At 37.3% G+C, this 21,974-nt stretch overlaps 2 protein-coding genes across 5 annotated transcripts in view; both read left to right on the forward strand.

Annotated features, from left to right (window-relative positions):
• Positions 1–1,549, forward strand: part of LOC135100503 (uncharacterized) — a 95,786-nt gene extending 94,237 nt beyond the window's left edge. For all 3 annotated transcript variants that reach the window (XM_064003472.1, XM_064003474.1, XM_064003473.1), the window contains one exon: positions 426–1,549. In XM_064003472.1, coding sequence (XP_063859542.1) covers positions 426–1,256 — 831 coding nt within the window. In that variant the 3' untranslated portion in view covers positions 1,257–1,549. The remainder of the gene's footprint in view (positions 1–425) is intronic.
• A 4,351-nt stretch (positions 1,550–5,900) lies between these two features.
• The window catches only part of LOC135100506 (O-glucosyltransferase rumi homolog), a 36,941-nt gene continuing 20,867 nt past the window's right edge, over positions 5,901–21,974 (forward strand). The window contains exons 1-3 of one of the 2 annotated variants that reach the window (XM_064003478.1): positions 5,901–6,147; positions 16,290–16,458; positions 20,855–20,951. In XM_064003478.1, the coding sequence (XP_063859548.1) occupies positions 6,012–6,147; positions 16,290–16,458; positions 20,855–20,951 (402 nt within the window). In that variant the 5' untranslated portion in view covers positions 5,901–6,011. The remainder of the gene's footprint in view (positions 6,148–16,289; positions 16,459–20,854; positions 20,952–21,974) is intronic. The other variant, XM_064003477.1, reaches the window with a different exon arrangement.

Here is a 21,974-nt window from a genome sequence, read left to right on the forward strand (position 1 = left end):
TAGTAATAATAGTTACAGCAGCAGCAGCAGTAGTGTCTATGAATGAATTGATTGTTTGTCAATATTCATCTAATATTTTTTCATTATTTTTATTTTTATTTATTATATTTTTTTAGTTTCTTTCATGTACTAACTCCATGGCTGAGGCTTGTGGCAGAGTTAGTCATGCAGCTTACACTGCCATTTTGGTAGCACCGTACAACATAGAGCATTTATAGACATAGTTGTCTCCTCAAAACCCTAATGCTATGTTGTTGCCTTCTTGCGACAAAATGAAGATGAAGGTTTTACGCTTTAGGGACCTCAAGGTTAGAGGTCCTTTCTACATTACCAAGAGGAAAACTTTCTCGTGATGTTGTTATGGATTTCAGCCGAACGACAGTAGCGTATGACGCTAAGAAGCTTAAACATGTAGTATTTTCTAGGTCAAAGGATGCAAGCCGCGGTCCGGTCGAGCCATTGCAGCCAATCACAAGCTGGACTACGTCTGTGAAGGCGCCAGTAGCGAGTTCGTTTGTGCTGACTGCAAGACCCTTGTCAACTGCATCAACGGTACGGCCTACCCTGAGCCCTGTGCCTCCGGTGACTTGTGTGCTGTGAAGGACGCACAGTTCGGCGGTGGTGTCTGCTACCCAAGCGAACCTATTGAGTGCATGTGTGAGCACCCCAATGAGTTCAAGGTGGACTACTACGACGAGACCCGTTTCTTCTTTTGTGAGAACCAAGGCTCCGATCCCGTGATCTACCAGTGTCCGGATGACCACCTGTTTGTGCCCAGCTTGAGCCAGTGCCGAAGCTACGCTGGTCTGCCAGAGTGCACTAGCATTGGTGTCTTTGCCAACGAACTTAATTGTTCCCAGTACTACACTTGCATCTTCACCACCAACGGTTGGGTACAAAAGCCGTCTTCTTGTGACAACGAAACCCATTCAGGCCTCATGTACAACGAACAGACAGGAAAATGCGAGGATCCTTGCACATGGGATACGGGTAAGTTCTCTTGCTCTGTAGAGGGGCGCTTCCCCGATCCCGTCAACTGCAATGCTTATTACGAATGTGTAGAAGATGATTCCTACGAGTCAGGCCTCCGACAAACCCATCACTCGTGCCCTGATGGCTATGAGTGGGACCCAACGGCCAGAGAGGCGTTCGGTCATTGCGTAGTGCAGGGCACCAGGAAGGCGAAATGCTCCCCCGTCAAGGAGAACAAGTGCTTCATCCCTCAAGATCAATGCAATGCCACTGGCGATCAGTGATCGATGCCCCAGGCTGAGCCTCACCCATGAAGTACAGTACCCAGATAACCGAGCTCCTGTGTTGACCCAGCCAGCTCACCATGGTGTGGTGGTGCACTCATGCTAATTTTTGTTTGTTGTTTTCGTTGTTTTTGCTTTTGTTGCTAATTCATTGTTGTTTGTGTCAGTTGATTGTTTACATTGGTAATTTATTATTGTTAATATAATTTATTGGTAATTTATTATTGTTAATATAATTTATTTGTTCCCATCGCTAATTTATCAATATTTATCTAATAAAGACTCAATTATTAGTAGATTATGAAAAACTACCTTGACGAAAAACACGGGACGCAGGAGACGACTTGTACGCGGTAAAGGATGCACGAATACTTCTGACCGTGTAGAGTGTACACTTTTACTAAGATTACTTCGCTCTGTTGGTATTTGATCCATAGTTCACCACTACCCTGATGGTCCTGTCTGTGACTCCCTCCACCCGCCTCATTAGGAACTGTGGGATTTGAACGATATTCTGGAATTATCATAGACTGCATTCAATTGTTGTTGTTGAAGAAAATAATATTTTCCCACAAAAGTCAAGGTGTACAGTTGTGTTTATAGCGAAGAGACACGTGATGACGTCGGTCGGCAGGTGTACGCGGTTGGGTTTTTATTTTTTCTCTATTCTTTCAAGACACTTGTCAGGCACACTATGCTGTCATGATTTTATGATTTTATGATTTTACGAAACACTGAGAAAGTAATCTATAATACATAAATAAGACTGGGATTCGAACACATCTAACAAGCCGGTAGAAAAAGGCCACTGGACTATTAAATACTTCTCAGTTAATCTTGTTTTGGCTTGTCTTTAGGCGTCTTGCCAAGGTAATACAATTAAAGGTAAAATTCATGCTTAAAATTAAACTTACCTTTTCGGACATAAAATACCCCTGAATGTGAAGGTGCTTTCAGATTTCTCATAAAAAGTTGTATAAAAGAGAAAAGGAAAGATTTTCAAGACTATCTTGCATGTCTTCTTGCATCTCCCAATGTCGCGCTGGAAGCAGGGCAGGGAGGAGTGTGTTTTCCTCCTTTTCCCTCCGTCCCTCCTTTCGCGCCCACCCATCCATCCTGTGTGTCACAGTGGATGATTAATAATATTTAATTAGTACAAAAAACGGGAACACGCACAAAACAGCGCCGGGATGCCTCTTGGAATAAGTGCTAATCTTTCGTAACAGGTGTTGTTATTGTCGTGGTATTATTATTATTATTATTATTATTATTATTATTATTATTATTATTATTATCATTAGTAGTAGTAGTGGTAGTAGTAGTAGTAGTAATAGTAGTAGTAGTAGTTAGTAGTAGTAGTAGTAGTAGTAGTAGTAGTAGTAGTAGTAGTAGTAGTAGTAGTAGTAGTAGTAGTAGTAGTTTTAATGACACTTCTTGATCTTGGTTGCATTTATTCTACATTCCTATGTTGCCTCGGCCACAGCAACACTGCTATATCAGCAAGATCATATACGTTCGTCCAAAGTCCAAATGTTGCTTGTTGACTCAAACTCAGGATGCGTTTAGCCACTGTCCTGGCCCTGATTCATCTGGAAAATCCGGATGTAAAAAATGAATGAATAAATTAATGAAAATAACCTTAATAATAATATATAAAAACAGATAAAATGAATAGATAAATGAATTAATGAATAAATAAAAATTAGTATATAAATGCATGAATAAATAAAGTTACTATCTCCAAGGAAGAGATCTGAAGGAGATGGCACAACGTCAGCTTCACAGAAGCTGATTTAGCAAAAGGTGAGAGGTGAAATTTCCAGTTCACTTTTTAAGTAGAGGGGACCAAATTCGTTACTGTAGGGGAGGAGGATAGTAAGTATAGTGTCTTTCAAGAAGAAATCGATAAATAGATTTATTGCTGTATATATAAGTACAACAAAGGAGGAGAGCGAAAGCTGCATATCATTGAGTAAAATAGCTACAAGAAGAAAATTGCTCTTTCAGTACTTTAAAAGCTATAGGAATGAAAATTAGACAGTAGAGGATAGTTTCCTATAAAATTATGTCGAGTGGATAAATGAAAGAATTTAATTTTGAGACAATAAACAGCACAAGATTAGTCTTGCTACATTAAGAAATTTTAGAAATATCAGAAGTAGGTTGCTTTATAAAGTCGGGCATGTTCTCTGTGGTAGCTTGCATGGCTTTACCTGTAGAGCTTTCATAGATGCGACCTCTGAGGAATTTTTCGAGTTTGGCACGGCACTTCGCAGGGAGCCATTTTCAATATTTTGATGGAAAAAATTATCATTGGTATCTGCTGCACATCGTGTGTTGCACCAAGGCGCTACACACTGCACCACTATATCATGGAGTGTCCACTTATTGCTAAATTTAAGTAAAACAGCCAGCATGACTTGCCTACCCTTGCTTCTTGGTTCCTCAACTGTGCCACACTCACGGATATTTCTAAAGAATATCACAAGTTTGCCGTCAGATGGTGATGCAGAGTGTGTGTGTGTGTGTGTGTGTGTATTTCACTGGCCAGTCCTTCATTTTGCGATTAAGTAGCAACATTTATGTTTATTTATTTTTTATATATTTTAAAGATTTTATTTCTGCAGTTTCCTTCATGTATATATTTTATTTTACCCTGTGGTCTGGGGGGAGGTTGGCAGACTCCGCCCTTCTCCTGCTGGAGGCTTCTATTTGCGCAGCTCGCAGGTTTTTAAGTAGCAGCCTGCTCCGTGGATTTGGGCCCTTGATGAGAGTAGAGGACGGTGATGTCGTTGCCTACTATATATGCACCCTATGCACCCCGGTGAATGTCTGTGAGTATTCAGTCTAGGGAACTGTTTAGACCTCCTCAAGAAGGCATATTTAAGGCGTATGACCGTGGGTCGGTGGGTTGGAGGGATGTCTGTAGCAGCAGTGTAGGCAGGCCAAAGGAGGAGACACTTACAACAATAAACTTATCCAATCAATCAGAAATTACCTAACTGCTCTCAAGCATTATTTGAATTTTTTTTATGAATTGGACCTGTGGCAAATAACATGGAGAAATACACAATAGAGCCATTAGCACCAGGATGGATATGGCAAGAGCAGTGACGTACCCAGAAATTTGAAAAGGGGGGGCTGGGGGCCATTATATATATATATATATATATATATATATATATATATATATATATATATATATATATATATATATATATATATATATATATATATATATATATATATAATTTTTTTTTTTTTTCACGTCCAGAATTTTTGCAAGCGCAGAGATTCCATACAGCTTGGGTATTCGGGTTAGACCGTTAAGTCAGGTTTAATATTTTTATACATACTTGCACTGATATATATATATATATATATATATATATATATATATATATATATATATATATATATATATATATATATATATATATATATATATATATATATATATATATATATTGGTCAATGAGGGTATACAAGTCATGTTGACCTTGCAGCCTAAATTTAGCAATGAGAAGTCATTCCATGACATAATGACCCAGAGCGTGTCCCCTTGGTGTAAAATTTAGCACACAGCATACACCAGGAGAAGCACTGACTTCCCAAAAGTATTTATAGCCTACTCTGAGCCTCATTGCCACCCTGTCGTGTGATGCAGTGTGTCTCCCATAGGTGTAAGCACAGCTCTGGGAGACACGTACAAAGTACTGCCACTGCCCCTATGGCAACAAAGCTCCAACTGATCACTAATGCTACTATGTACAAAGTCCTTAATGCTACTCTTAACATAGTCCTGAGTGTACTCAGCTCCAGGGACCACTGTGTCGTCCTTAAGGGCACAATGAGCAAGGCGGTCTGCCTTTTCATTAAGCGGGATACCCACATGAGAGGGTATCCAGGTGAAATGGACCGTGGCACCAGCACCTTCTAGGGCGTGGATGAGATCAAGATATTTATTAACTAGATTACAGTCCAATGGGGGGAGGTAGAATGGAGAGTATACAGCGCAGCCTGACTGCCAACAAAGAAGTATACATCCTTATGGAGAGGCGCCACAATATGGAGCGCCTCCAGAATATGGAGCGCCTCCAGAACAGCATACTCGTACAGTACTGCCCGAGTGGAGGACATGTGTGCAGGGAGCAGCCTGGAAACCTGTGTCAGTATAGTGATTGGCAGAAATGAACAACCCACATCTGGACCTGCTGTCATTGACTGATCCATCACAATAAACATGAATAGCCTGAACGAGCGGTATGACCGAGAATCACTGATGAATAGAAGAGAATCGGTGATGACAGGACTTTGCAGAATAGCTACCGCTACTTAGAAAAAAAAGTACAGTGGTCTTCTACCACCGGAGCAGCATAGTAACTGGAGAAGAAACTAGAAATAATCATAGAGAGAGAGATTAATTCAGACCGTGAGGACTGAGGAAAGCTCAGAAAAAAATAGCTTTCAATCGAAAACAATGGTTTCGTCTTTGCATCGGCACTTTTCAGTCGCGTTTTTTTTCTTTCTTTTGTATTTTCCAGAATTCCTTTATTAAAAATTTAATCTATTTAGTATTTCAAACATTGAGTAAGTATCTGTCAGTTATATATGCCCATATGTTCCTCGGACGCTCAACATCCTTCATTAGGGATCCGTTGGGTGGGCACAAGCAGGTTGGCAACTCGCGCTGCTCCTCAACCTGTAAAACCTACTTTGTCTGACCTTGCCTGTGGGTGAAGCAGTTTCCACATCATGCTGAGAAAGATAGTGGCATTGTTGTTGCTCATTAGTGTGGGTGGACATGGCGATTCAGAAGAAACTTGTGACGTGAGCCAGAGGGAGAAATGTAGTGAAGAGACAGATGAGAGGATCACCAGGTACAGCAAAGGTAAGTAACCCTAATAAACTTTATAACACGACTTTTGATGCCCGTGATGTTAGTAATGCTGGGAGGAAAGGTGAACACTAAGATTACTGCGTGATGTTAATATACTAATTCTTAAAGAGTAACTGGTTTGTAGGGATAATCCCTCCTAGCGAAAGGCCAGTTCACACTACCGGACAGTGCTCGACGGTCACCGCCTGTGCCCTCTCGCTTCTTTTGAAGTGTTGCCGTATGAAGCAATTCTCGAAAGGTGGCCAGAGTCCCGCTTTTTAGCAAAATGTCCCGCTTTTTTAATGTTTGTTCCGCTTTTTCGTGGTCGTCCCACTTCAGATGCAAAACTGATAATCTTATCAAACTTTACTATTTCATTAGCTGCTTATGAACTTTGTAGTGTACTTGTGTGTGTGTGTGTGTGTGTGTGTGGAGAGAGAGAGAGAGAGAGAGAGAGAGAGAGGTGATGGTATGGTGAGGCAGGTGTTTGCCCTGGTTCCTGTCAATTCCAGCAAATAATCAGTAAGTGTTATGTGATGACTGTATCTAAATATCACATATAATTTCGTTTAAGTTTTACTTCTTTCTGACTTGCCTCAAATAAATAGTGCAAGCAAGCTGAAGTCATTACAGTCAGTTCACACAGAGTGCTCAGAGGTATATATATATATATATATATATATATATATATATATATATATATATATATATATATATATATATATATATATATATATATATATAAAATGTCACACTTTTAACTCCAAAAAATCTGGTCACATTAAACTCCCAGCAAGCCTCACACCACAGAACGCAGGGCCTAGCCAGCATGCTTGTGAAGCACACATTTTCCTGACTTGAACTCTTTCAAAAGAAAGTTTTCAAGATACTTGTCCTCTAATTTTCAATTATTCTTTTGACCTCGCTCTTTTTTTTTTTTTTTTAAGCTTTGGTTGCCCCTCATACATAAATAAAAAAAAAAAAAAAAAAAATATCCGTTAAAAAATAATTTGTAATGCACTTCACTTGATACATGCCTCAGATATCAGCCTCAGGTTCTCTCATCTGGTGTGCTTCCCGGTACTCGGGATTGACAACCCAGGTGCCCAGCAGAAGCTGCATTCTGCTGATGTGCCAGCCTGTCCAATATTATGTGCTATATTCTTTACAAATCTTTCACAATTAGTTTCACATTTAGCTGGATAGTGCATCAGCAAAAAAAAAAAAAATGCTTGCTCAAGATTTGCTTCCTTGAGTGCTGCGAAGACCTATACAGAAAAGGCATCTCATTGTGCCCGTAGACTAGCAAACAACAATATTTTTATGGTTTGTCATGGCTTCCCTTCTTATGGTGTCAATTCTGTTCATGCCTGTCATTGTCCCTCTAGACCTGTGTTGGAATGGGAAGTGGTAACTGCTTGTGTATTAGGCATTGCCTGATATTGTGGACAAGCCTTTGGAGGTTACTTGGTGATGTTATTTTTTTTTCTTTTCTTTTTTCTTTTTTTTTTTCTTTTTCTCTTTTTTTTAGGTAGGAGGGACACTGGCCAAGGGCAACAAAAATCCAATAAAAAAAGCCCACTGAGATGCCAGTCCCATAAAAGGGTCCAAAGCAGTAGTAAAAAATTGAAGGATAAGTGTCTTGAAACCTCCCTCTTGAAGGAATTCAAGTCATAGGAAGGTGGAAATACAGAAGCTGGCAAGTAGTTCCAGAGTTTACCAGAGAAAGGGATGAATGATTGAAAATACTGGTTAACTCTTAACATTAGAGAGGTGGACAGAATAGGGGCAAGAGAAAGAAGAAAGTCTTGTGCAGTGAGGCCACAGGAGGAGGGAAGGCATGCAGTTAGCAAGATCAAAAGAGTAGTTAGCATGAAAATAGCAGTAGAAGACAGCTAGAGGTGCAACATTGTGTTGATGAGAGAGAGGCTGAAGGCAGTCAGTTAGAGGAGAGGAGTTGATGAGACAAAAAGCTTTTGATTCCACCCTGTCTAGAAGAGTGATATGAGTGGAACCCCAGACATGTGAAGCATACTCCATACATGGACAGATAAGGCCCTTGTACAGAGTTAGCAGCTGGGGGGGGGTGAGAAAAACTGGCGAAAATGTCTCAGAACGCCTAACTTCATAGAAGCTGTTTTAGCTAGAGATGAGATGTGAAGTTTCCAGTTCAGATTATAAGTAAAGGACAGACCAAGGATGTTCAGTGTAGAAGAGGGATAACAGTTGAGTGTCATTGAAGAAGAGGGGATAGTTGTCTGAAAGATTGTGTCGAGTTGATAGATGGAAGAATTGAGTTTTTGAGGCATTGAACAATACCAAGTTTGCTCTGCCCCAATCAGAAATTTTAGAAAGATCAGGGGTCAGGCGTTCTGTGGCCTCCCTGCGTGAAATGTTTACTTCCTGAAGGGTTGGACGTCTATGAAAAGATGTGGAAAAGTGCAGGGTGGTATCATCAGTGTAAGAATGGATAGGACAAGAAGTTTGGTTTAGGAGGTCATTGATGAATAATAAGAAGAGAGTGGGTGACTGGACAGAACCCTGAGGGACACCACTGTTAATAGATTTAGGAGAAGAACAGTGACTGTCTATCACAGCAGCAATAGAATGGTCAGAAAGGAAACTTGAGATGAAGTTACAGAGAGAAGGATAGAAGCTGTAGGAGGGTAGTTAGAAAATCAAAGGTTAGTAGACAGTAGAATAAAAAATCAATAAAACTAAAGAATAAAGCATAAAGAAACCTTCCCAGTTAATTACAGTCCTGTTTCTGTTACCTCAGCTTGCAAAACTTAGCGCATTTTATTCACAGATATATAATGGACTATTTTGATGGGGAAAATATATGTACTGACTGTCAAAATGCTCATATGAAACACAACTATTTGCTATTACTACTATCCCAATCACCTAATGATGCCAAAATTGAAGAAATGGTTGTCATAGTTGTATTCTTCTGTAGCTTTCAGTAAATTTCCCGACTAAAGATTGTTAGCTAAATTAGTTTTATGGCATATAAGGAGCACGTCTTCATTGGATTAATACTTTCTTGACTAGGCTACCAGAGAACAGCAAGTAGTTTTGATGGTTGTCAAATTTCATTGGTCTCTATACACCCCCTGGAATTCCCCAGTTACTGTCTTGGAAGCTTTTCTTTTCCTTTCTTACAATGATGACCTACTTTCACTTACTTTTACCTATAAACTTTTTGCAGATGATAGCTTATTAACTAGTAAACATAAACAGGGAAACTTAACAAATACATGGTCATTAAAGAGAGTCACAACCAAAAATGCCACACACTCATCAGACAAGCAATGCTATCTCTGTATTTATTCTTCCCGCACAGCATTCAAGAGTGGAATTATCTCCCTTCACTGACCAACATGGCCTTTAACTTTGCCATCCTCCACAATCTGGAGCATTTAGTGCATCACCTGTCTGTATTCCTAACACTCTTGACCTTTTGCTAATATCTACTGTTTGTTCTGTCACTCTATTCTCTCCATTGGGTTCTTCTCGTCATAACCTCATATCTGTATCTTGTCCATTGCTCCAATTTGTCCTTTGCATTCTCCAAAGTGGAGTTGCCTCTGGCATTTTTCTTACACTAATTGGTGAAACCTGAGGAGGCATCTCTCAGATTTTCCATGGAATGGCTACTACTGGTGATGTTGGATTTGCTTTCAGACTGTTTTCGTCAGTTGGCCTTTCTTGATATTTTTGTTGCTCTCATCCAAAATCCCTCTTACATAAAAAAAAAAAGAGAAAAAGAAAGAAAAGAAAAATCAAGATGCTTATCCTAAAACAGATAACAAAGCAGAGTCGATATGGGTAGATATTAAGGAAGGATCGCAGTCAGTAGTACTAGGGGTAGTTTACAGACCACCGACCAGTACAGAGGAAATTAACACCTCACTGTGGCAGGAATTAAATAGAGCAGGCAGGTACAGTCAGGTATGTGTGGTAGGAGATTTTAATTTTAGGAATATCAACTGGAGTCTGATTGTGGGTAACAAGGAAGCAGAGGAATTCCTTAAGGTAATTCAGGATAATTTTTTAAAACAGGTAGTCGTAGAACCCACAAGGGGGAATAATATTCTAGATTTAATTCTTACTAACAGGGAGGAAGCAGTCACGCAGGTAGAGGTTGGAGGACAGCTAGGTAACAGTGACCATAGGGAAATTAGGTACAATCTAGAATGGGAAGAAACTGTTAGAAATAAAAACACTAGTAAAATACCTGACTTTAGGAGAGCAGATTTTGAAGAATTAAAAAGGTACCTCCAAGGAGTGGACTGGCAAAGGATGCAGGGTGAGGTCAGGTCAGGGACGGAGTTCAGAGAGATAAGGCAGGATGAGGGAGGTGAGGTGAGGCTCCAGAAGGGAGGAGGAAAGAGGAAGGGGGGAGATAGGCGTGAGTATGTTGGAATGTCAGGTCATGCTGAAATGAGAGAGGTAAGGTCGAGGCGAGTTGATAAGGGAGGGGAGAGGATGGTAGGGAACGAGATGAGGGGTTTAGGTGAAGTAAATGTAGATGAATTGTATAAATATTTCGTAGATAAAGTTCATACAGGTCAATTAGCAAATATCCCGTATAAAACAATAAGATCACAAAAAAATGACCCTAAATGGATGACTGCTAGGTTAAAGCATTATATAGGGCGTAAGAGAAGTATATATAAGAAATTAAGGGCAGGTGAAGAAGTTTTAAGGACACAGTATAATGAATTAGTTAGAACAGTCAGGAAGTTAACGAGGAAAGCTAAGGACAATTATGAATTAAAGGTAGCCAGCCAGGCGAAGACGGACCCCAAGGGATTTTATCAGGTATACAGGACGAAAAATAAGGATACTGTAGGTCCATTAAAGGCAGCAGATGGGGAGCTGGTTAGTTCTGGGGAGGAGATTAGTAAACTTCTGAATGATTATTTTTTAACTGTCTTCACTCAGGAAAACATGCAGGATATGCCAGATAGTGAACAGGTGCTTAGAGCAGATGAGTATGAGAAGCTGACGGATATTTCCATAACTAGGGAGATAGTGGAGCAGGAGATAGATAGGCTAAAAAAGTTCAAGTCACCAGGACCTGATGAAATATATCCCAGAGTACTGAAGGAAAGTAAAAAGATTATTAGTGAGCCGTTAGTTTCTGTCTTTAGGAAATCACTGGAGTCGGGTGAGGTACCAGAAATGTGGAGGCAGGCTAATGTAGTACCCATCTTTAAGAAAGGGGATAAAACTTTAGCGTCTAATTATAGACCTGTCAGCTTAACTTCAGTTGTAGGTAAAATGTTAGAGTCAATAATAGCGAGGAACATTAGGGAACATTTAGACAAACATAACTTGATAAATCAGTCACAGCATGGCTTCACGAAGGGGAAGTCTTGCCTGACAAACTTGTTAAGTTTTTACAGTAAGGTGTACGAGGCAGTAGATAATGGTGATAGTTATGATATCTTATATCTGGACTTTAGTAAAGCATTCGACAAGGTGCCCCATCAAAGGCTCCTGAGAAAGGTTAGGGCGCACGGGATAGATGGGAAGGTGTTAGGTTGGATAGGGTCATGGCTTGGTAACAGGCGACAGAGAGTGCTAATAAACGGCTCGAAATCCGAGTGGGGTCATGTCATTAGTGGGGTGCCACAGGGATCAGTATTAGGGCCATTATTATTTCTAATATATATCAATGACTTGGATAGTGGAATTAGTAGCGATGTTAGTAAATTTGCAGATGACACAAAGATAGGTAGATTAATTAGGTCAGAAGCGGATGCCATCGCCTTGCAGACAGACTTAGATAGAATGAATGAATGGACGGATAGATGGCAAATGCAATTTAATATCAATAAATGCAAAGTGCTTAGCGTAGGTAGAGGAAACCCACACAATAGGTACACATTAAACACCCAAACTCTGGTAGGTACAGGGTACGAGAAAGATTTAGGAGTTATAGTTAGCTCTGAACTCCGTCTAGGGAAACAATGCATAGAAGCCAGAAACAAGGCAAATAGGGTACTAGGATTCATTTTTAGGAGTGTTAAAAGTAGAAGGCCGGAAGTAATATTAAAGTTATACTTGGCGCTGGTCAGACCTCATCTAGACTACGCTGTGCAGTTCTGGTCCCCACATTACAGGAAAGATATAGGTCTATTAGAATCAGTACAGAGGAGAATGACTAAAAGGATACAGGGGATGAGGAGTATTCCTTACGAAGCGAGGTTGAAGCGGTTAAATTTACATTCTCTAGAGAGACGTAGGTTAAGAGGGGACCTGATTGAAGTCTTTAAGTGGTATAAGGGTTATAACAAGGGAGATGTAAGCAAAATTCTTAGGATCAGCAACCAGGGTAGAACAAGAAATAACGGGTTCAAGCTTGAAAAATTTAGGTTTAGGAAGGAGATAGGAAAAAATTGGTTCTCAAATAGAGTGGTAGATGAGTGGAACGGACTCAGTAATCATGTAGTTAGTGCTAGGACACTAGAGAGCTTTAAGAGAAGATTAGACAAGTTTATGGATGGGGATAGCAGATGGAAATAGGTAGGTGTGTTTCATACAGGGACTGCCACGTGTAAGCCTGGTCGCTTCTTGCAGCTTCCCTTATTTCTTATGTTCTTATGTTCTTATGTTAACAGGTAATAACTCTTGGATTTATTACATACTGCAGTTCATTATACCATGGAAAGGCAGTGTTAAGCTATGAATACTTTGCTCTTCATGAAGAGGTGAGATACACCCTGTCAGGCTGTCACTGATAGCTCCATGGTGTCCAAGGGATGCCAGTAATGGCTGCTTTTACTCTGGAATGTGGGAGACAAAGCCAGCGCCTAGACAGACACCCTGATAACAATGTTGTACTTCAGTTTTGGGCTCTAGCTTTGAAATTTACTTATAATTCACCAGACTTAACTCTGATGTGAGGCATCTTATGGGTGTCTAATGCAGCAGTTGGACAGTGAATAGAGGCAAGATGAGAGATAAAGTCTTTTCACCTCCCTTCACCTAAGCTCTCTCAGACCAAGACCAAGAATCCACCAACTTTCCTGTATGAATTATTTTTCCATCTAATCACTTCCCTGTTATTTAATTTCACTTTTTTATGTAAGAGGGCCACTGACTAAGGGCATCAAAACTGAATAAAAAAAAAAAGGCTCACTTAAATGCCAGCTCACAGAGCAATGTCAAAAAGAATGATTAAGTAGCAGAGGATAAGTGTCTTTAAACTTCCATCATGAAAGAGTTCATGTCATAGGAAGGAGGAAATACAGAAACAGGCAGGGAGTTCCAGAGTTTACCAGAGAAAGGGATGAATGATTGAGAGTACTGGTTAACTCTTGCATTAGAGAGGTGGACAGAATAGGGGTGAGAGAAAGAAGAAAGTCTTGTGCAGCAAAACTGCAGGAGGAGGGGAGGCACACAGTTAGCAAGATCAGAAGAGCAGTTAGCACTGAAAATAGCAGTAGAAGATAGCAAGAGATGCAACATTGCAATGATGAGAGAGGCTGAAGACAGTCAGAGGAGAGGAGTTGATAAGACGAAAAGCTTTTGATTCCATCCACCCTAAAGGAGCAGTATAATAGGAATCCCTCATAGATGTGAAGTATACTCCATACAGATGGATAAGGCCCCTGTGCAGAGTTAGCAGTTGCGGTGGTGAGAAAAACTGGTAGAGATGACTCAGAACGCCTAACTTCATAGAAGCTGTTTTTGCTAGAGATGAAATGTAAAGTTTACAGTTTATATTACAATTAAAAGAGATCAGTGATGTTCATTGTAGAATAGGGGGACATTTGAGTGTCACTGAAGAAGAGGGAATAGCTGTCATGAAGGTTATGTTGAGTTGATAGATGGAGGAATTGAGTTTTTGAGGCATTGAACAATAGTAAGTTTGACGTGCCCCAGTCAGAAATTTTTGAGAGATCAGAAGTCGGGCATTCTGTGGCTTCCCTCCATGAGCTGTTTAGTTCCTGAAGTATTGTATGTCTACAAAAAGACATGAAAAGTGCAGGGTGGTATCATCGGTGTAGGAGTGTAGTTCATGAAACTGCTAAAGTTTGTTAACTGGAAGCTTAGCCAAACAAGCTGAATGTGGAAGGGTTGCTGCCATATATTCAGAACATAGTGACTTGATTGTTTTTACATTTTTTTACATTTATGTTAGAATTTAAGCATTTCATCATATTTCATAAATACTAAGTGGCAGTAATATCACATAATGCTATTATAAGAAATAAAGGTTCGATGAAGAATATATATTACTGTGCATGGCTGACATAGCTGTCAAGTATAAATATGTGGGACTGTGTATTGCTTCACAACCATCATGACAGCATTCTGCCTCATGAGAGGTAAGTGTCTTTATAATTGCCTTATTGATAATTGTTATTATACAGTCTAACTAGAAATAAATTCAGAATAAGCACTGTATACTGGCCCAGTGGTTGTGTGACAATAGTGCTGCCTGACTCATTTATCTGACAGCTTTATTGGTGATGCTTTCATTGATGTATCATCATCAAACATTTATTCCTTATAAGTCTGAGTTTTGTTATTATTACCTTTTAGTATTTATAAAGTATGATAAAATGCTCTGATTGCAACATATATGTACAACAGTATTTTTTTTTTTTTTTTTTTTTTTTTTTTTTGCTGTCAACAACTAACTTGGCATGTGACCAACTTATCCCTTGTGCAAGTACAAATTATATATATATATATATATATATATATATATATATATATATATATATATATATATATATATATATATATATATATATATATATATATATATATATTTTTTTTTTTTTTTTTTTTTTTACTGGTACATTTGCTAATGGTAAACACAGTCCTATGCATTATAGGGTTTTTTTTTATTTATTTATTTTTTATAACAGAGTATGGCTTACAGCCATGCTCTGTTCAGTGTTAAATAAAAATCAGGGGTATGAATATATGACAGAAGCCAGTCACTGCTCAGTTTACAAACTCACCTATGCTCACACAGCCTGCTTGGTTCAGCCTCCACTGAATGGACTATAGTCACTCATTTTTTCTTTTAAATCATATTGCTGAAGCTGTGTATTCCTCTGCAGTCTCTTATCTCTCTCCCTTGTTTCACTTGAAAATGGCAAAGGAAACAAAGTTCTGACTGCCAAGTTAAGGTAGGCGCACACTTGTTCGCATCGTACGGACGGCACGCATCGTACGCATCGGATATTAGTATTCTTTACATTATTTCAAATGGGTCTGCGCGCATTTGACCGCGTCGTACGCATCGGACATCGGCAATGCCGACGAGGATCCCCGAAAGAGCATTCAATCCGATGCGTACGAACGATGCGGATGGAGTATGTCCTTCCAGAGAGAGCTCAGCTTCACAACTGCGGGTGGTGAATGGTCCAATGCCGACAATGTGCGCAGAAAATCCGATCCGTCCGATGCGTGCCGTCCGTACGATGCGGACCAATGTGCGCTGACCCCAAAAACAATCCGATGAGTACGATGGGTGCCGTCCGTACGATGCGAACAAGTGTGCGCCTACCTTTATAGTTTTCTAACTCTGCATGATCTTAATCTTATGATATTACACTTATACCTTACAACTGCTTTATCTTCTTGCTGCTCATAGCAGTTCTTAACCAAACTGCTAAAGGAAATCCCTTATTGAAATGCATTATGTAATCTCTCAACCAGGAGATGTCTTTACCATAAACATCAGACTGTCATGTACAGTCTCTCAACTATAACATGTATGTATGTAGTTTCTTAACCACCATGTATAATCTGCCAACTGTCATGCAATATTTCTTAGTGACCAGACAGTTTGAAGAATTTTCTAATCAAATGTTGTGCTGTGCATATATGTGTATATAGTAGATGTTGGTGCATTATTAAAACCTCCCATGAAATAGGAGTGATGGAATATGTAAGAGATAGACGAGAGAGGAGTGTGAGAGATTAGAGCTTGCAAGGAGGCAATGCAAAGACAGGAATTAATGGAGGTTCTTCTGTTGTGTCCATTTTCTCTTTGGGTAAAATTTCTTAAGAATAGGTATTAGGTGTGGATAGATAAAACAGATAAGACACCATATTTCATTACAGTAACATTTTATATTTACTTTAAGTTTCTATACATACTTCACATTTTTTTTCAGATGCCAATGAGAAATGGGTTCATTATATTGCAAAGATAGATGAGGCAGTGTCAGCATACAAGCCATGTGCACCTGAGAAATGTTCCTGTCATTATCATTTAATAAAAAAAGATCTTTCTGTGTTTAATGATGGAATTACCAAAGAGACACTCCAGTCTGCCAGAGAAAGGTAAATTTGCATACCTTTATGTTATTGAATTATATATATATATATATATATATATATATATATATATATATATATATATATATATATATATATATATATATATATATATATATATATATATATATATATAATTAAAAGTGAAGAAGAAAGAAAATATTCCAGTAATAAAGATATCTTTGTCTCTACTGATGCTTTTACCCTTGTGGTGGCCACATAGAAGAATGCTTACTCTTGCCTACGAACTTTCCCCTTACATACTTCAGTTTCTCTCTCTCTCTCTCTCTCTCTCTCTCTCTCTCTCTCTCTCTCTCTCTCTCTCTCTCTCTCTCTCTCTCTCTCTCTCTCTCTCTCTCTCTCTCTCTCTCTCTCTCTCTCTCTCTCTCTCTCTCTCTCTCTCTCTCTCTCTCTCTCTCTCTCTCTCTCTCTCTCTCTCTCTCTCTCTCTCTCTCTTTTTCTCTCAGTGCTGATCCACCCAGTAAAGAGATAAAACTAATTAGGTAGCCTCCAAATGATCTCCCAATTTTTTTCACTTGTATGTAAACCTTTCTTTTCATGTCATATTTTTCTTCCTATTTCCTTTAAGTAAGTAAGACTAACCTTAACCTCTCATTGGATGATCTTCATTTAGATGTTTTGCAACTTGTACTGTTAGTGCATTTATGTATACCTGGTCACCCCAGTTTGATGAGACTAGTTTGTAGGAGAAAAAAAAAAAAAAAAAAAAAAAAAAAAAAAAATATATATATATATATATATATATATATATATATATATATATATATATATATATATATATATATATATATATATATATATATATGTATGTATATATACATACGAGTATATATATATATATATATATATATATATATATATATATATATATATATATATATATATATATATATATATATATATATATATATATATATATACTCGTATATATATATATATATATATATATATATATATATATATATATATATATATATATATATATATATATATATATATATATATATATATATATATATATATATATATATATATATATTTATTTTTTATTTATTTATTTTTTTTTCTTTTTTTCTCCTTTTTTCTTACTATTCATGACTAACATAAATCTCTAGTTGGCAGCTCATTCTTTGTCTTATAATATGTCTCATATGTATGATCAAACTTTTAGTAGAATCTTTATATATACGTAAGGAAGGGTGTGCCATATGCAGGATATATATATATATATATATATATATATATATATATATATATATATATATATATATATATATATATATCCTTCTTCTCTTATTTTTTATTCTTTTTTCAGGTTATGGGGATTTCCTGATAATGTCCTCATGCACTGAATACATTTCTTCTATCAGTAATGTAATGATTTATTTATTTTATTTTTTTTTTGTTTTTGTTTTATATCTGGTTTTTCTTTTTTGGCAGTTAGAAACTCTAAGAAAGTCACAAGTTTCTGATCTTTAAACTTCTATTTTGGGTAAGAACAATAATACATCATAGAAATTCTATTTTATTTGACAGTGACACTCCTGTAATATACAAATATATTATTGACTACCATTCTGTATTTCTGTAATTATTAGTACAGTGTGTAAATACTTATTTAGCAGATCAGTCTGGCAGTACCGGGTTAGAGTTTTAATTCATTACATGAAATCATCTTTATAGATGGCAGATAGCACAAAATAAGGCATGTTATAATAAAATACATACTATAAACATTAATATTGAAGAAAAAGTAACAGGAGCGATCACCAAGATACCAAAGTTTTTAAAGTTGCACTTTCTGGCATACTGTAGTTTTGGCACTTACCCCAGTGTTAAACTAATAGCATCATATATATAGCAAATATATAATATTTTTCTCTTGCAAAAAATAAAAAAATAAAAAATTAAAATAAATTAATAAAATAAAATAAAATAAAATAAAATAATGTATCTTCCTCCTGATCCTGTAAAATTTCTGAAACTATCATCATTTCCATCATTTGATCATACTCTTTTTTTTTCACAATTAGAGTTTAGTTTGTATAAAGTTGACAAACCATTCACTTAATTTTTCCACTGAAAAAGAAGCATTACCTCACTTTTGCTTACCTTTGATTTCAAGTTTTGTTGTGTAACTGATGACAAGTTTTGTCTTGTAACTGATAACATGTTTTGTTTTGTAGTTGATAATACATACTGTACTATGACTTAATTCACCAAAGTCTTACAGGCCCTTTTCATTCTTTTCAGTTAATAGTGTATCTGAACAGTCATATTCATTGATACATCATCATCTAGGTGGACGTTGAGATCAGAATTATCTGTGGTTTGGCTGTATGATTCAGTGGTTTCCATTCTGGAGTCACAGGTGTGAATCTTATAAGGTCTGGCTTTCAAGGCTCCTATGTTAAGGTTTTCTCAGGTCAGTATGGGTTGTCATGTGGAAGATTATTTATCACTGTCATTTCATTATCATTTTTGTATTGCTAAAGCTCTACTTAGTATTGTAGTGGAGTTGGTCATTGTGAGGGTTGCCTGTATTTAGGTTAGTGTCTGCTGTGCTGGCACATACCTACAGTTTATTCATAATCAAACATACCTTGCACCCATATTATTTATAATTCTTGATTGAAGAACGTGACTACTTGTCATGGTACAGAAATCTTTCACTTGTCTTCAGATATCACAGTAAAAATCTCAGTGCCTACTTTTCACCTGACTTAAATCAAATTATTTAAAAAAAATCACACCTCATTTTCACAATGCACTTTATGCAATTCCACCATTAAGCATGTCTTTTAGTTAAAGACTCAGTGCATGTATGGAGAAAAAAGTTATGATATTAAGTAATGCTTTGCCAGAATATTGCTGAAGATATGAATGTATTGTTTATGTTTAAATCTAAGGTATTTTTAATAATTCCTCATATGGTATCTAGAATAACGATTCATAGTTTATGTTATAGATTGAGTGTTATAAATAATCAGTCAAGAATGGGAATTCCACCAAGAAACCATGGACAGGCATAGCAATATTCAAAATATAATTAAAAGAATCTGAAATTTGAAGGTGGTGTTGGATCCAATGCAGCCAAACTTCTCTGGTCAGCTCTCAAAAATCTCACATGGTTGTGTATTTGAACCCACTCAGCCTGAAGTGTTTTTACTGTTGACAGACTACTGTCTCTATATGCAAAGTGTTGGGTGGTTAAGTCTGTCAAGGCATCTTCATGCTGACATTGCCATAGCTTGGGATGTCTCAGTTTTCATGTTGGTGACAACAGGCCCTGTGCTATCTGACATGCATGTGAGGGGCAGTTATTGTTTAACCTTAGTTTTAGTGTTAAGCCTGCCCCCCCCCCCCTCCTAAACCCAATGCATATTTTCAGTGTAACAATTGCCATATTAATAAACTGAATATTATTATTGTGTTTGCACTTTGTCACTCACTAGCAATCTTTAAACTTTAACCTTTAATCATGTTTTGTAATACTAAAATGTGTATCTCTGATTTCTTTATGGCATTCCTATCCTTCATACTTATTATAACGAGATCCTGAGTCATTAATATCATGTAAGGAATGGAGGAACCATTTAAATAGTAACTTTTCATCCTTACACATATTCTAGCATAGTGTTCACTTTTAAATGTTATGTTTTTATCCTTATTAATATTCTTTTACTGTGTTCACTGATGTGCATAATTTTCATCTTTTGGTGAGTCTTCAGTTAATAGTAATGTCTGGTGGTGGAAATATTTAAAGTTAATTTTTCATTTTGAAACCGGTACAATTTTTTTCTCAAACATTTTAGGTGAGGAATGGGTAATAAGGTGTTTAATGTGTGATGTTTAAAGATGAGTGATGGATTTCTTCACTGTGATTGGTAGTCTTATTGATTATGAGGCAGTGAGAGAGGTGTTAATAGAGAAGAAGCACTTGAACTAGTAAGAAAGAAGTGTTCAGACCAGTCCCTTAGGAACACTGTATGAGAGAGATGGATTAAGTGGTAGATAGACGGGCTATATAGATGGGCCACTCATATCCTCTAACATGCCAGGGTATAGTCGTGGGTGCTGACCTAACATCCATCTTCTCTCTCTCATCGCCATGTACTAGGGAGATAAAACCCACAGAAAGAAGTGACTGATATAACTTCATACACGCATCTAGTATGTTTTTTCATACTTGTCCATGTTGTAGTCTCTATGTGATTCTGTTACTTTTTTTTTACTATTACTTAATTAATTTTTTTCCTGCCAGTATTTTTCCATATGATTTTACTGAAAATTTTGTATATACAGCCATGAGTTCCCTAATACTTTTATGAGTATATGATTTTTTTTTTTTTTTTTTTTTTTTTTTCTTTTTCTTTTCCAGGGGAACATTTTACCAAATCATCGACCACAAACTGTACAGACAGAGAGACTGTATGTTCCCAAGCCGGTGCAGTGGTATTGAACACTTCATCTTAAAGGTAACTTGAGATCATTTAATGGTTTGGTGTCATTCAAATCAAGGTGTTTTTTTGGTACAGTGGAACATCTGTTACTGAACACCTCCCTTTTCAAACAAATTGGTTTTTGAACAAGATTTTGAACTCATTATTGCTTTGGTTGTGATACCATAATTTGGTTCTAGAACAAAGTTATTTGATTTCAAATATTAAAAGGCAACAAAAGCTCTTGTTTTATACTAGTGTGTAGTTTCTGTAAATACTTACTTTGGTTTTATATATTTCGAGACACAGAATGTAAGACAGTAATTCATTCTTTGAAATAAGGTAAATGTGATCCCGTTGAAAAGCCTCAATGTAAACAAACAGTTTTCGGCACTCAGGAGTTATCCCGAGTCTCCTGTGGCTCTCACGATGACTCCCAATGCCATCACTACTGTACAACTGTATTTTTCCAGTAGCTTTTCCCAGCAGCAAGATGTCTAAGCGTTTGATCACCTTCATTTTGGCTATGAGTTGCTCCTTTCTGTGACAAAGAGAATACCTGCGCGGTCTAAACCGAGTTCTGTCTGTGTCACTAAGTTCATTCAGTGCATCCTTTATAGATAAATAATTTGTGAGCTGGAGATGCTGTGAAGCAGCCCATCTTGGCTGTGGGAGCATCTGTCATAAGCAGCTAAGACAGTCTGGTGTCTGGGAACAGATTAATCCATTTTACATTGATTCCTAAGGGAGAAATAGTTTCAGTTTTCAAACATTTCATATTTTGAACAGCATTCAGGAACAAATTAAGTTCTAGAACCATGGTTTCACTGTATTTGATTTGTTATATAATTTTGAAAAATAAATAAATCTGAATTATTATATGTGAAACATCTACACAGTATATTTACATAGAGTTAGTCCTGGTTGCCACGACCACAAACTAGATTAAAATTCATCTGAGGCAAATGGTAGATCTTGCAGATTGAAATTAGTCTTTAGTGAAGTAAAGATTTGCTATTTCTTGTGACTTGTTGATTCACTCCTAATGGGGACATCCAC

The sequence above is a fragment of the Scylla paramamosain genome, chromosome 5 (genome assembly GCF_035594125.1).
Source record: "Scylla paramamosain isolate STU-SP2022 chromosome 5, ASM3559412v1, whole genome shotgun sequence".
Lineage (NCBI taxonomy): Eukaryota > Metazoa > Arthropoda > Malacostraca > Decapoda > Portunidae > Scylla > Scylla paramamosain.